The 14,709-nt window shown below is 39.0% G+C and overlaps 1 protein-coding gene across 1 annotated transcript in view; it reads left to right on the top strand.

The window, feature by feature from the left end:
* Nucleotides 1–311: 311 nt before the first annotated feature.
* LOC120751219 (protocadherin Fat 4-like) overlaps nt 312–14,709 on the top strand; it is a 32,056-nt gene continuing 17,658 nt past the window's right edge. Inside the window, exons 1-14 of the mRNA XM_040060709.1 lie at nt 312–381; nt 1,859–1,930; nt 4,698–4,858; nt 6,289–6,387; nt 6,715–6,804; nt 7,457–7,567; nt 8,236–8,352; nt 9,491–9,578; nt 10,130–10,239; nt 10,467–10,640; nt 11,106–11,234; nt 11,491–11,646; nt 12,491–12,671; nt 13,616–13,749. Coding sequence (XP_039916643.1) covers nt 312–381; nt 1,859–1,930; nt 4,698–4,858; nt 6,289–6,387; nt 6,715–6,804; nt 7,457–7,567; nt 8,236–8,352; nt 9,491–9,578; nt 10,130–10,239; nt 10,467–10,640; nt 11,106–11,234; nt 11,491–11,646; nt 12,491–12,671; nt 13,616–13,749 — 1,692 coding nt within the window. The remainder of the gene's footprint in view (nt 382–1,858; nt 1,931–4,697; nt 4,859–6,288; nt 6,388–6,714; nt 6,805–7,456; nt 7,568–8,235; nt 8,353–9,490; nt 9,579–10,129; nt 10,240–10,466; nt 10,641–11,105; nt 11,235–11,490; nt 11,647–12,490; nt 12,672–13,615; nt 13,750–14,709) is intronic.

Raw genomic sequence — 14,709 nt, 5'->3', positions numbered from 1 at the left:
TTTATTCTCAGTTGGAACGTTAAAATAAAAATGCACTTGTTGCAGCATAAAATGTGGGTTTCCTTGTTGGTTTATTTTTTATTGCCCAAAAGGACTTTGATCTCACAAGCTGAAGATGATAAGCACGTTATATAGTTTGTGGGTTGCTCCCAGAGGCTTATTCTAAGGCTTTTGCCTTTTTCTTGATGAAGCATTTGTCAGGATAATAACTAACCCATGATATGGCAAATGAAGTGATTCTTTGCAAGTATTCTATGTGAGAAACAGCCATCTGGGTTTGCCTTGAGTTGGATATTTTTCCTGCAGTGATGATGGCTCTCTCCAGAGCTCTGGTTCTCGCTTTGGTTGGCTGGGTTACGTTCCTCTGTCTCGATGCACAAAGTGAGTATTGTTATGTTTATAATGCCTGAGTATTTTACTGCTTTTACTGAAATGGAGCAAGATTAAATTTATTAAATTCACACACCTAGTAGTTTTGAATGCTTTGATTTATTGATAATATGATATCTAAACAAAGCCATCTTGGTGCCCTTGGAAGTGGTGTGTGGGCTTTCAGGCACTGAGCGATCGACAGATGCTCTTATATATATGAGGGTTTTTACAAGTGTTCTTTAACTTTGGGGGGTTTATTTTATATCTGCAGCTGTCTGTAAATTAAATATCTAGGCTGAAGCTGAGTGAGAATGGATAATTTTAAAGTTGGAATCAGTTGAATTCCTTGCTGCTGCTGCTCAGCTAAATTAGATTGGATTAGTTACCATTGTTACTTCTGCTACTCACAGTGATAAGTACTTCAGTAAAAGTTCTGTTTGATGTATTGAGGCTTCCAGAAAGTGAAAACTGCTGATTTTTTATCTTTTTCATTAGTCCAGAGCCTAGGCTTTAGCATACTCAGAGATGGAGGTGGTGATTTAAACCTATAACCGGCAGCTGCTGAATAGAAATAGTCATTAAGATTCTGTTCAGTGACTTGTGTAGAAATCTGCCCACTGCTCTCTTATACATGAGATCACATAAAGTGATGCAGACATGAAGGCATCTACCTAGCCAGGGAAAAATAGCCCACTACTTGTTTATAACAAGTGTCCCTTTGAATATCCATAAGGATGGCAAGAATGAGGAGAGGGGACATTCTCAGCATTGGTGCAAACCCATGTAAGACCCCAGGAGTTGCACAGGTATCCATAAGAGCATGGGTTGCACTCTGGAAGCCTTGCTGCTGAATTCTAGTCAGGGAAGGGGGAAAAGTTTTGTTAGGCTTCTGGAATTGTGTGTGTATAGTTTGAAGATCTTAATGATTAAAAAAGCAAAGTCTGTCACTTTTGTCTCACATAGAAAATGTAGAGAGGTGACTGAGATACAAAAAACCACTTAGGCACTTCTCCTGAAAAAAAATATACTCCCAAAGGGCCCTTTCTGTAAAAGTTTAAGGAGAGTAAATTTTAGGTAAATGTGCCAATGTGCCTTCACCCTAAGCCCCTGGATTCTTGCTGATGTTTCTGTGGGGAATAAATTTGTGTTTATAGTTGTCTTGGGAGCAGAAAACAATCTCAGGGCCAAGGTACAAGAGCAGTTTCGGTTACGATTTCCACAAACGGTTCATCAGTCTCTATTGAGCAGTGACTCACTCTTGTCAGGCAGTAAAACCCTAGATCGGCTCCAGGACACCAGTTTTTGCCTACTCCCTGTCATTTATTGCTTTAAACCCTTCAAGGTGCCACCATGATAAATGTCTTGGAGCTTAATTTGAACCCCTGTGTGCATCTAGGTTTACATAGTGTTAGCTTATTTACCTTCTGCTATGTCTGGACACAGTCCCTCTGTGTTCTTTATACATGACATTTCTGTTTCTTTTTAGAAATCACAACTATCAACTGTGATGTGCCACCCAGTACCCTGGTGCTCTCAAGCTTTTTGGATGGATATACAGGTAAAATCAGGATTCTGACCTAGAATTGTCTGATCTCCTCCCAAATGCACTTTGCTGCCTCATGTAGTCAGTGTATTTTATAATGACTGTGTATTATTACTGATTTACAACAATCTTCATGGCTGGATGCAGCAGCTGCTTACATGAAACTATATTTATTTATTCCACTACTACTTAGAGGAATAAATAAATACAACGCCCCCAAATTCCCTGATCCAAGGATCTCATTGTCTGGATAGACACATCAGGCAATGGCAAGGAAAACAAGTACAGAAAATGTTCTCAGTTCACCTTGTCCAGCAATTATTTGATGTCCCTAATGAATATCCTGAAGTTTTCCAAGGGAAAGTGCTAAGTTATGGCCAAAGCCTTCCCTTTGGGATATGTCATAATCCTTAGGATCTCATGCTGACTGTCCAAAGGAAAACTTCACTGCTTCTGGCTTTCAACAACATACAGAAAACAAACACAATCCGGAGCAGTGATTTCTTTACAATCATTGCTGAAACATTTCTTTTTGAGTTACGGAAGCTTAGCTGTGTCAGACACTGGCATGGAGTTAGAGAGGAAGATAACTACATTTCACTCTGATTCCGTTTGATTTTTAATCAGCCAGCAAGGACTCTGGCTCTCTGTGTGCACTGTATGTGTGAATGAACCTGCTGACATACCTGATGAATAAGCAAGGGGGACAACCAGCTTTAACTTTTCCTCATTAGTTGTTTTATTGGGCTTTCTCCTCTGGAGGGAATGCTGTTTCCTACACAGCTGCTTGGTACTTCTTGGCTGAAGGTATCCAGCTCTGCATGGAGGACTGGACAGCCTGTGGCAGCAGGCAAAGCTGGATTTTGTTTTCCTGGAGGGTTTTCAGCCCTGCACGTAGCAGGGTGGTGGTACCACACAAAGCTGTGCCCCTGAGACCCAGCCCTGAGGTTCTGTGCTCGCTGTCAGTTCACTGGACTTTCTCCTCACACACAAATAAAGTGCAGTGTCTCTGGGCTGGTAGCTAACAGCATTCCAGACACTCCCTGCTGCTGGAAGAAGATAAGGTTATATTCCTGAAACAGCTGGAGACCAAGAGCACGAGCCTGTGCATGGGGGTTAGAGGTGGGACTGTTACAGAGAGCATTTACTAACCTAAACAAGTAGTGATGGAGTACAAAACTAGGGGATATAGGGAAGAAACACAGCTTGGAAGTTTCCTGAAGATCATAGAAAATGTTTGGGCTGTTCAGGAAAGACTTTGGAAAGGAGAGGATATTAGGGGTTTGCAATCCAGATAATGTGTTCCATGAGCAGGTAAGTATGATTACATAAACACAAGTGTCTTGATGACCTGAGCAAGGGAACTTTAATAAAATTGCCAGTAACACCAAGCTGGGTGGTTTAAGAGGATACATTTCCAACCCAATTTCCAGCGGATTTGGCGTTTAATCAAGCAGGTAGTACACACTCAGTCTAACAGGAATCCTGATCATTACAAACATTACAATCTTTTCAGGAGAATAGTTCCTAAATATATGGTTGTAGAAAATCTCATAAGAACTGATTTGAAGGCTGCAGGGTTTTGCGTTTGTGTCCTGTAGAAACAAGAACACATTGAGGGAAAGGCCACACATTTTTCACCTGAATCCAGATTCACACTGGATTCAACTGCCTGACAGATCCAGCTAAAATATATTAAAGGCCCATGTGTTTGGAAAATATTGAAACTGCCCCTATGTGCCGGGAGCTCCTTTTTAGGAGCTTAAATTCCCCGGCATTCAGGTGGTCTTAGAGTTCTGGCCCTCTGCAAAGCTCTGTGCCAAACGCAGGAAAAGACGGAGTCTTCAAGGTTACATGCTTCGTTTATTAGTTCTTATCTTACAATTTTCTCAGTGTCCAAAAGGTGTTTGCCGCGGCTCGGACATCTGGTGACTCCCCCTGTCTCTGGGCTGTCCTTATCTTTTATACTAATTGCTACGTATTCTTTATTTACTATTTATTACCAATGTCTATCACTATTACTAAAAAGGTCATCTTTACTCTGACCCAATCCTCACTAACTACTTTGTGCCAACGTCACTGCAGAAATGGAGTGAGGGAACAAGAAGGAAGAAGAAAGAGACAACGCCCTAAATTCTCCATCTTGCCCCATTCACTTCAATGCCAAGAATCCCAAACTCACTGTTTTTTCACCCTGTGATATTCTAAACTACTATTTTTACACTCTTGTGGCCTGCAATGCTTCCTGCAGTGCAAGAAGCCTCTCCCATGGACTGAAATCAAATCCAGTGTCTCTCTGAGCTCTGGGCTCTGGGCTGGGGTCCCAGACCCCCCTGCCCAGGTCCCTGACCCTCCAGGGCAACCAAAGGAATGCCCTGGACTCCAACACCTATGCAGCCTCTCGAGGATTTTGATTACATTGGCTGACTTTAATTATAATTTCACAGTAAATGTGAGGGGGAAAAAGGGTTTGCAGCATAAAAGCTGTTTTCAAAAAAATGGTGGAAATGTAGGTGTAAATTATGCCAAGCTTTTTCATTCTGGATGTATTGTGCAAATATATTGCAAAAATTTGGGTTATGTGGTTTTAAAAACGCATCAATACACTTGTGTAGGCTGTTTAAGAGGATATTAACTGATCTTACATTTTAGCTGAAAATGCCAAAATGATATAAAATGTAACCAGAAGTCGCCAGTACTCAAATTGTCAATACATATGAAATGAAGCCTATGGATTTATTTTCCATAAAGCAATCTAATTTTGTTCCATTTTCTCTTACAGGTGATATAGAATGGATCACAGGTATCCCACCCAACGTGCATCTGAAATTGCAAGAGTTTTTATTCCCTGAACACTTGAATTATATAGAGCTGGTATATTTTTCTGGATCTAGCAATGCAACTGTGAGGACTACTATGGCACTGGATGTTGAGGCTCTTGAGGTATTATTTTTACAGCATATAAAGCCTAGAGAGAAAGGTTTTCTTGTCAAGTGAAAAAGAAATAGAATTGAGATAATGCATTTTAATTGTTCATTCTCTCACAATACAAGTTGGTATTTCAAAAAAGTGATTTGTCTGACTAGAATTCAGTATCTGCCTCTCAGTAATATCTGTTAAATGTCTTCAGTTTCCTATAAGTAAACTCTCCTGTCACCTGACAGCCAGACAGGTTCTTTCCTAGTGGTGTGTTGTACTGAGAGCTGTAAACATGCATTATGACAGGTGCCACTTGCCTTACAACTCACCTCTCTGGAGCACGAATTATTTCATCACTGAGATTGAGCAGATATAACTTGGTAGAAGGTAATCCTTAATCATAAGCACTTCACTCACTAATGGATTTACGGGCCTCTGTTGTTCGATGCACAAAGGGATAAATCCTTCTTCCCAGGCAGTTCTCGCTTTGGAGGATTGCCAGGAATTTAGAAAGCAGTATCACTGTTTTTCCTGGCTGAAGTTGCCTCTGAATATGAAAATGGTGTAGTACTGCAGAGTAAATGGAGACAATTTATCATACAAGTGCTGTCTCAGAGTAGCACTGTACCTGACAGACCTGGACCAGGCATATTGTAAAATACACTGTTACAAACAGTGTTTGTAACAGATGAAAATGTACTTAATTTTTTTAAAAAAATATTTGCATTTCTCATTTGGATATTTCCCAAATGGATTAAAACAATTTTCATGCTTTTTGCACGTGTTCTCCTCTATTCTCTGTCAACTTTTTTTTTGGGGAGAGCACTCAGGTGAGGGGGACGGTGGGATCTGGATAGGTGGGTATCAGTAGTAGAGGAAAATGGCAGTCAAACTTTATAATATAGAGCAAAGTAATTGCACAGTGTTAATTTTAAGCAGATTGTTATGGTACAACACACCTGAGGATTCAAGTACTAGAAGTAATTTTGTATAATCTTGGCCAAAACTGTCTTTGACAATCTTATTATTAGTTCATTTCCTATATTATTTATCGGCTTCTTTGTTCAATTTTAGGGTAAGATTGTCTGGTATGCTGTTGTTTGCCAAAGGATTGGAGCAGTGAGTACAAACCATGCTTCATCAATTGTATTTATTGTCTAATTAATTGCAAATTATTATTTTCTGCAATACTATTTAATGATGCAGGGAGTTCAGAGTACCTTGTAGAAGATAATCTGTTGAACTCTGCTGATTGAAAGGAGTAATTTTGTTCACAGAAAACTGAGGTAAATTTTTAAAAGTTAACTTTAGGAATGGTAATCTAATTCCCTCTATTCTCTGATTTGAAATGGTAGTTTAATGAAAGGGTGTCTCTTTGAGGATCTCATTTTAGATGAATTTAAATGTTAGCAGAATGCTGCCACCTGATTGTTGTAATTTCTTCCACTACCAAGATTGATGAGATAGAGAACGGACGGAACGTAGAATTGATAGATGTAAACGACAATGCTCCAGAATTTCAACAATCTAACTATAGTGCTTCAGTATCAGAGGTGGGTCATGGAAAATACTGATACTTTTTTCCTGGGATACTGTTGAATCATTTTTTGGGGAGGTTCTAATGTGACCGCGCTGAGATTAGCCCATTACATGCAGCCCATTACTTGCAGAACTTATCTGCTTCTTCCTGTGGGTGTGGAAAAGAAAGTCTGGGCTGCATGTGCAGGTGGGAGAGTGGGGTGATGGGGGAACATTCCCAGCCAAAAATGGCAATGGGAAGTGATTTGCTAAGCAGGTGGCACAACTTTTCTGCCCTAAGTTAGGAAGGATGTGGAAAGGGGCTTGTGGCTGAGTATTTGACAATCTTTATTTCCTCTTAGGTAGCTGAAATTAATTCCACGGTCATAAAAGTGGAAGCTGAAGATAAGGACTTTTCACCAGAATTCAGCCTCCTTACTTACAGTCTTTGGGTGAGTGCCCTTTGGTAGCTGGGAGCTGTGAACACCAGTTTGAACGTCATAGATCCATAGCCTGGGACCTGATCCCTTGCACTGTGAAGATTAAAAATCTGCAAAACGTCCATCAGACCTTTCAAATTATACCACGGGATCGGCCTGGCATGCAGTGAGGCCTGAATCCTGCTTCTTAACATTTGTGGAATGATTTATGGCACTCTTCAGCTACAGCTAAGGAACTCAATGGTCTTTTGCAGTAGCAGGAGGGAGAGCTGTTTCCCTTCTTTTTGAAGTTTATATTTGATTTGCTGTCGGTCTCCAGTCCTCAAGCCAACTGAAGGAAGATCGTTTCAACTAAATTTAGATATCTGCAGTGGAAATCTTCACATCTGAGCTTGTGTCTGCTCCTTTTATAGCTGGTGAAGGGAAGTTGATGTCATTCCCCTGTGTGCCTTAGGATAAGATATATCAGATAGAAATTCTATTGGCACTGACAGGGGGGCAATAGAATGCATGGAGGAGGATCAGCCTTTTTCATTCTGCTGGTGGTGGTTGAGACATTCCCGCACCTTGATGAAGATAGTCCAATAATACAGGTGAAGAAAAGAGAAAGGAAAACGTATTTCATCATCAATTGTATAAAATATTTGATTTATTCATTTAACAGGGCCCAAACTCTGATTACTTTTCTATAAGGGAAGGAGATGGAAACGTCATGGTGAAAAAAACACTGGATTACAACAAGGTCAACTTTTTCAATTTTACAGTCCAAGCAAAGGTATGATACAAATTAAAAGTAGAATGAGACCCACAATGATAGATCCTTTGCTTTACAGCGTCCCAGTTTCTACACTGGGTTTCTACTTCTTATGGCTTTGGGAATCCCCATCCCAAAAGATGTGTCTGCAACTTGGTTTATACTGGAGACAAAATCGCACATTCTTAATATTTCAACCATTGTTTGTTTCTTCTCAAATACCAGCCCAAGTTTCTTTCTGTATTTCTCCAAGTATAAATATTGTACATATTCATTCTCCCCTATTGTAATATGTACTTGCCTATCCATTTTAGCAGATCTCTCATATTTTTGCTGGGTCTTGTCTTTTTTGAGATTTGAGTATGTATTTGCCTTCATTTCCTTTTAAATCCAAAAATAAATGCTTTTGCTAGGATTATTGTGGTATATAGCAAATAGTATAGCTGTAGTAAATGTCCTGTTCTATATTCTACATGCCTGATAGAAAGTAAGAAATTAAAGAAAAATTACCTGTTGATAGTTTTGTTCCTAGAACTAGATTCCAGAAATGGAAAAATCTGACAGGCTGAGAGTTCTCAGGTTAAAAACGCGGCAAAATATATGTAATAATATTCTGCTGTATTTCCCACCGAGATATGGGGCTTTTTCATGACAGTGGCTCTTACTTTCTTCTTCCCCTTGGGATGCAGGAAAAATTTGGAAACCAGAGTGCCACTGCATCATTAATAATTAACGTGCAAGATTATGATACATTGAACCCCTATTTCAGTCAATCCGTGTACAATGGGAATATCAGCGAAAACCAGGTAAAAGCTCTCCACTGAATGCTGCTGTGAATAGGTTATCCCTATCCATGGGGCTTTTCTTCCAAGGATTCTTCCTCCCTGAGAAGCTTAAGATGGATGGAGCTGCTTTCCTCTGTGCTGACCAGTGAAAAAGACCTCCAACTACCAGATAAACAGGCCATGTATTATATGAAGCACGGAATTTTCTGTGATAGAAACACATCCTTTTGTATTGGGGGGGGGGGGGGGGGGGGGTGGGGAATTAAAAACAGAAGAAAGAATAGGAAAAAAACCACAAATTCCTGTTTTAACAGGGCTTTTAATATAAAATTCAAAGGGCAACTGGCTGTCTATCAGTCTAAAATTAGTTTTAATTAGTGTAATTCCTTGATACAGCATTACAATTAGTTTTAGTTAGTGTAATTCCTTGATACAGCATTACAATCAAGTAAATAAAAGTAAGCATCTGAATGGCAATCCATGGTCTCTATTACTTTTATGGCAATCCATGGTCTCTATAACTATTATTATTATTTTATAACTTTTTTTTTTTTTTATGTATAGAGTAGAGATTTCTTGGTGGAATATGTTTGTTTGACTCAGGTTTCTGTATGTATGAAGGAAAAAAAGTATCATATTATCAGAGTAGTCCAATAAAATTAAAAATGTTAATTATTATCCCTATTTCTATGTCATTATCTTCATGTTGACGTATTTTAAATCACAAATACTTTAAGAGTTACACCTCCAGTGTCCCTTTTGTTAGAAGTTCATCTTTAATTCTCTGAAAGGAATCATTTTAGCCCTTCTAAATTTTTTTATCTTTTAAATTACTGTTTTCCTATGGGCTGCAGTATAGATTTGTGTGTTGTTTTCCAGGGGAGGAATGGAACCGAAAGAGTCAATGTCCTTAACATAAATTCAGTCTGTGACTGCAGCTTCATAATCTGATGTTTCTTTAACACAGTGTAACCATCAAATATCTTGGTCATTATCTTCCTCTGTAAAGCACGTATGGCAAAGAAAAAGGGTTTTTTTAGATCACATTGATTAAATACATGTTTCTTGTCTCTTTAATCAAAATTGACTTATCTAATGAAAGATTTGAAGTTAATGTGTGGTTTTCTTCAAGATATCCAGATTAATGTATATTTTCTAGGTGGGTCCTCTGACTGTTCTCCCAGAGGTCTTAGCTCAAGATGGAGACAAAGGTATAAATGAAAAAATAATTTACAGCATCAAACTAGGTAAGAGCCTTTATTTTCTTCTAGACATTGACACAGTAATTCAGGATGATTTGTTTACCTGTCACTGGAGGGACTGATAAGGAAATGCAGGGTCCATTCAGATGTCTTGAAGTGCCCACAGCTTCACTGCAGTGCTACTCCACAAGCTAAATCAGCCTGATCTCAGTCATTATTGCAGGGTACAGCTACTTATAAAATGTTTAGATGTCCTTACCCTCCTTCCACAGAACAAAAATTAATTCCTGATTTCAAGTGGAAGCTGCTCTAGAGGCTTCAGTTTGATCAAAGAATTTCCATTCTGGACCATCTAGAGAGAGAATTCCATCAGGAGCTGTTCCTCCTCCTGAAAATCTGCCAAAAGTTTATTACATGCTTAATTTCAGACCCTTGACATGTGTGTGAATTTCCTAGGAGTTGTTTTGAGGACAGAGTGTTTGAAAAAGAGCCTTTCATGTTCATGTGGCTGAGAAGTTAACACTCATACAAAGGACAGATCAGACTTCCAGTTCTGGTTCATTCTCATTAACCTTTCCCAATTTGTTTTTTTTCAGTGAACCCCCCAGCCTATAGCAACAGCTTTTCAATCAATGACGCTGGAGTGTTGGAAGTCAAGACCTCAATTGACAGAGAAATATGTCCAAACCTTGTGGTGGGCATTCAGGTAGAGATTTTTTTGTATTTTAGTCTCAATTTCAGAAAATAATACATAAATGCAAGTTGCTGTTAATAGCATTTCTCATAGTCATTGGTATCAAGGCTCCTTCTTGCCATTTAAAAATCAAAATAAAGGAAAAATGAATCAATTATAGATATGCAGTTGTCATGTCCTTGTGTTAAATTTGTTGTTATCAGAGCATGGAATTTACAGCTGTAAACTCTGTTTTCTAGGCAGCTCAGCAGGACAAAAGTTTCAAAACAGCTGATGCAATAGTTCTGGTTACTATTGGAGATGAGAATGACAATGATCCAGTACTGTCACAAGCAAGTTACAATGTCTCACTTCCAGAAAATTTCCCAAATGGGATGGAAGTTCTTCAAGTAACAGCTACTGACCAAGATGAGGTAAAAAGACAGTGGTTTTATAGCTGCTACAAATACTGCACTTCTGAAATATAATAGAAAATGCATTTGTTATACAGCTATTGGGAATAGAAATATTTTTTTCTGACTACCTAAATATGCTTAAGCAAAGCAAACTTAGTTTCACTTCTTTAAGGAGTAGAGTACTGCAGACAAAGAATAAATTTTGTCTCTCTTTGGAACTCCTCTGGTTTGCATAAGGTTCCAAGTCTGAAAGTGCAGAAGTGCAAAATGAACGCAAAGCTGCAGGTCATTCTCAGCCTGGATATTATTTCTTCCATGTTGTTTGCTTCTCTCTCTTTTTTAAATTTTGGGTTTTGTAGGAACTGTAATCTCAATTAAACCAGGAAATCTCATCTTCTCCATGTGGAAAATAATTAGAAAGCATCCTAAGGGAGTGGTTCAGTGATTGTCCTATTTAATAACAAATGTCTTTCCTGTTTGCAGGGAGGCTTCCAGGGAACGCTCAGTCTCACTCCAGAGGACAGTCCCTTCCAGCTGAGTCCAGGTGGGATCCTGACTGTGAGGAACTCCACGCTGCTGGACAGGGAGAGAGTACCCTCTATTCACCTCCAGGTATTAAAAACAAGCCTGCTCCTTTCCAAGGTAACCTGAGGCCAACAGGTGAGACCTGATCTGTCCTGGCAGGAGGCCGAACCTTGAGTGTGGATCAGCAGCTTAGCTGAAGAAACAAATCCAGACTTTGACAGCGATGTTATCTGGAGGGAAATGCCACTGCTGATACCATTTCCTCAGCTTGTCATTCTCATTCACACTTTCTCCTACTTCCACAAAATGCCTTTGAACAACACAGTCTGCATCGTTTTTGCAGGTCACTGCAAGAGATCATTTGTCACCTTACAAAAAGGTGAACTCTTCTATTAACATAGTGCTGCTGGATGAAAATGACAACAGCCCAACCTTTAGAGACACACCGTATAGACAAGTTATTTTCCTCAACATGACTGCAGGAATGGCCATTCTTCAGGTACTAGAAAGACTTAGCAAAATGGACATTTTTGACTTGAATGCATGCATGAGTCCTCGCTTAAACTTGTGAAGCAGATCTGTTGAGCAGGGACTCTTTTTGGATCAGCTCTCAGTTAAGAAACAATCCACCTTTTATTCCAGAGCTACTGATATTCCATAATCACAGTGTCCTGGATACTTTAATCACATCCCAGATCGGGGAATAAATTGTAAAGGATTTTTATTCTGGTACTGTGCAGCCGCCTGAATTCCACAAATATATGACAAAAAATAAGATTCTTGAATTTACTTGTTGTAAAGTGTTTAATAAAAACTGAATGTTGTTAGAGTCCAGGAACTCAAATAATGGCAAAACATTTTTGAAAGGCTGCTGGAGCATGGGGGATGATTTTTAGACCCAATATACTTTTTCTAACATAGTAAACCATTTAACCAAATAAAACAGGAGATAGGAGTTGAGATCCATAGGGCGTCACTATCAATGCTCATACCTCGATGTGCAGATTTCATGGCTCCTGCTGAAATCTCTTGAACAATCTGCCTCCAGTGCCTTTGGAATTGTTATGAAACCAATTCTCTGAGATACAAACTTGGTGTAATCCACATCAGTTGCACAGGAGCAGGACTTTGTTCGTGTTGCTGGAATTATATAGTGTGGGTGCATCCAAGAGAACACCTCGTTACCGAGGTTTAACCCAGGAATTACATAGGAAGTGGACAGTCAAAGGTACAACCAAATTTAACTGCAGCTATAATTATCTGATTTTCATGTATATCTAAAATGGGAGAAAATTTGATAAAAGCACAGAACCTAGAGTAAAATATTTCTTTTTTCCCTCCAGGTTGCTGCTTCAGATCCAGATGATGGCATAAATGGAGAGATAAGCTTCATCTTAGCTGGTGGCAATGAAGATGGACACTTTGAATTGGATACATCCACAGGACAAATCAGTTTAAAAACAGTAATCCCATTAGAAATCAACCAGCTTAAGAAGTTTGTCTTGTGGATAACAGCTACTGATGGTAAGACATGATTTTAGTACCGGTCAACACAGCTATTCCTGGTGATGAGTTTTGGTTTTGTTTGATTTTTTACTTGAAGCAATGTTGTAAAACAGCTTCACAGGCTTTGTTTGAATAATACCATATATTTTATCTGCTCTTGTTTGTTGAAGATAATAAACTGTCTTATTTATCCAAACTGATTGCTGCATCTCTGGTAAAACTGTTCCTGCTGATGACATTATAGCAAATCTGTTTTCTTTATGGCTGTGGGAAGAACATGTGAAATAACATATATATACTATATATAAAAATCACATCTTCCTTTAACTTACTGACTGGTGCTGCACAGCATAGAAAACAGAAATTCTGGCAGAAGTCAGAAATTTATAACTCTCTCATCAGTCAATAAGGAGTAAAAGGAAAGTAATATTTACTGACTAATTTGGTCAGTATTTGCACATCCGTGTGGATAAACTGGAGATGCCAAGTCCATTTTTAGGATGACCTGCATGAACAGCGTTTCCTTAGCCGTAGTTAACGGGTGTTTCTTTGTTTTACAAGAGTAACACAGAACTCAGTGAACACTCCTGACCTGAATAAGTGCAGAAATAAATGTAACCTAGGAGTGGCATCCCACTCCTGGTGTAATGAGAATACAGAGGGGTTTTCAGCTTTGTGATTTTTCCATGATTTGGTCAATATGAGCCCCGTGTCTTCAAATTTAGGTCACATGGATAAAATGGGTCTTACAGGGAATATGGGTACAAAAGGGATTGCTCTGTCCATCCTTTGTGTGTGGTCTTAGTGAGGAGCTCTGAGGCAGTACCATAACAGCAGCACTAAGGATTAAATATATTTTAAAAAAAAGGCAGTACCCATAGAAAAGCATCTTTTGAGGGGGGAGGGGAGAGGGCAGTAGGTATTTTGTGTATCTGCTGAGAAATTGTTTCCTTTGCTTGCAGGTGGGACCGTTCCAAGAAGTTCATCAGTGCCAGTAGAAATCTTTGCAGTTGGAGATTCCAGACCACAGTTTATTCAAAAAACATACAATGTGTCTGTGGAAGAAGAGCTGGTTGCTCCTGTTGAAGTAGCACAAGTAAGAACAACTTATTCTATCTCTATATAGGAGAGGGCAGCTCTGAGAAAATCCTAGTTTTGTAATAGGCGTGCTCTAAATATCTACATCTCCCTGCGCTATGGGGAGCTAGATACTGTGTGTTCCACATATCAAGCTTCATATGCAGAGCATCCCCCAGATGATGCTGATCACCCACGAAGGTGGATTTGCTTCCAGTTAAACCTTTGCAAATATTTAAACAGCATCTGCTACCATTTAGCATTAAAAAAACCAAAAACCAAAAAACACCAAAGCAGCTCTCCAAGTCAAATAAAATGAACCCCAGAACTCCTTGAGAAAATAAATTTTTGTGCATAGCCCTCTGTTGATTTTGGACACCCTTCAAAGTGTTTAGTGGCTCAAAGCTTGGGATAGGCAATATTCTCTCATTTCTTGGTGATAAATCTAAAAGTCTGTGACATGTTATGAAATTCCCATCAGAGTAATGTCATAAAGGCATTTTCAAAGAAGGCCTTAGAACTTGCTCTTCTTTTTCATTTAAAAAAAAAACGCTCAGACAAGCAGAGCACCAGAATGCACCATGACAGTTCCTTCTTGGATGAAGGTCCGAACACACATGGGAGGTTTCATATCATAGCAGTGAGAAGGTAATGTTTTAGTGCTTTGATTTATAGGCATCTTGAGTTATTTTCCCCCCTTTTCTCATATAAAGAAAGGCACAACCAAAGGTGAAAGTGCAGTCTGATATTTTTATTCTGTGTTATATATATTCACATTTTATTAAAAGGCAGTCTTCTCTGCATTTTTACATATATTGAGGCTTGATCTTTACTTCTTTTAAAGAATCTGTGAAATTAGCAAGCATCTGAATGAAAATTCCTTAAAAGAAGTAAAAGTCAAGACACAGTATCAACTGTAAGTTGATCTCAATCCACAATATCAACCATAAAATGAGTCTGGACATAGTTAAAATTGCTA

Source organism: Hirundo rustica, chromosome 3 (genome assembly GCF_015227805.2).
Source record: "Hirundo rustica isolate bHirRus1 chromosome 3, bHirRus1.pri.v3, whole genome shotgun sequence".
NCBI classification, from domain to species: domain Eukaryota; kingdom Metazoa; phylum Chordata; class Aves; order Passeriformes; family Hirundinidae; genus Hirundo; species Hirundo rustica.
The sequence above is the reverse complement of the archived record's forward strand: the minus strand, read 5'-3'. Positions and strand labels throughout refer to the sequence as shown.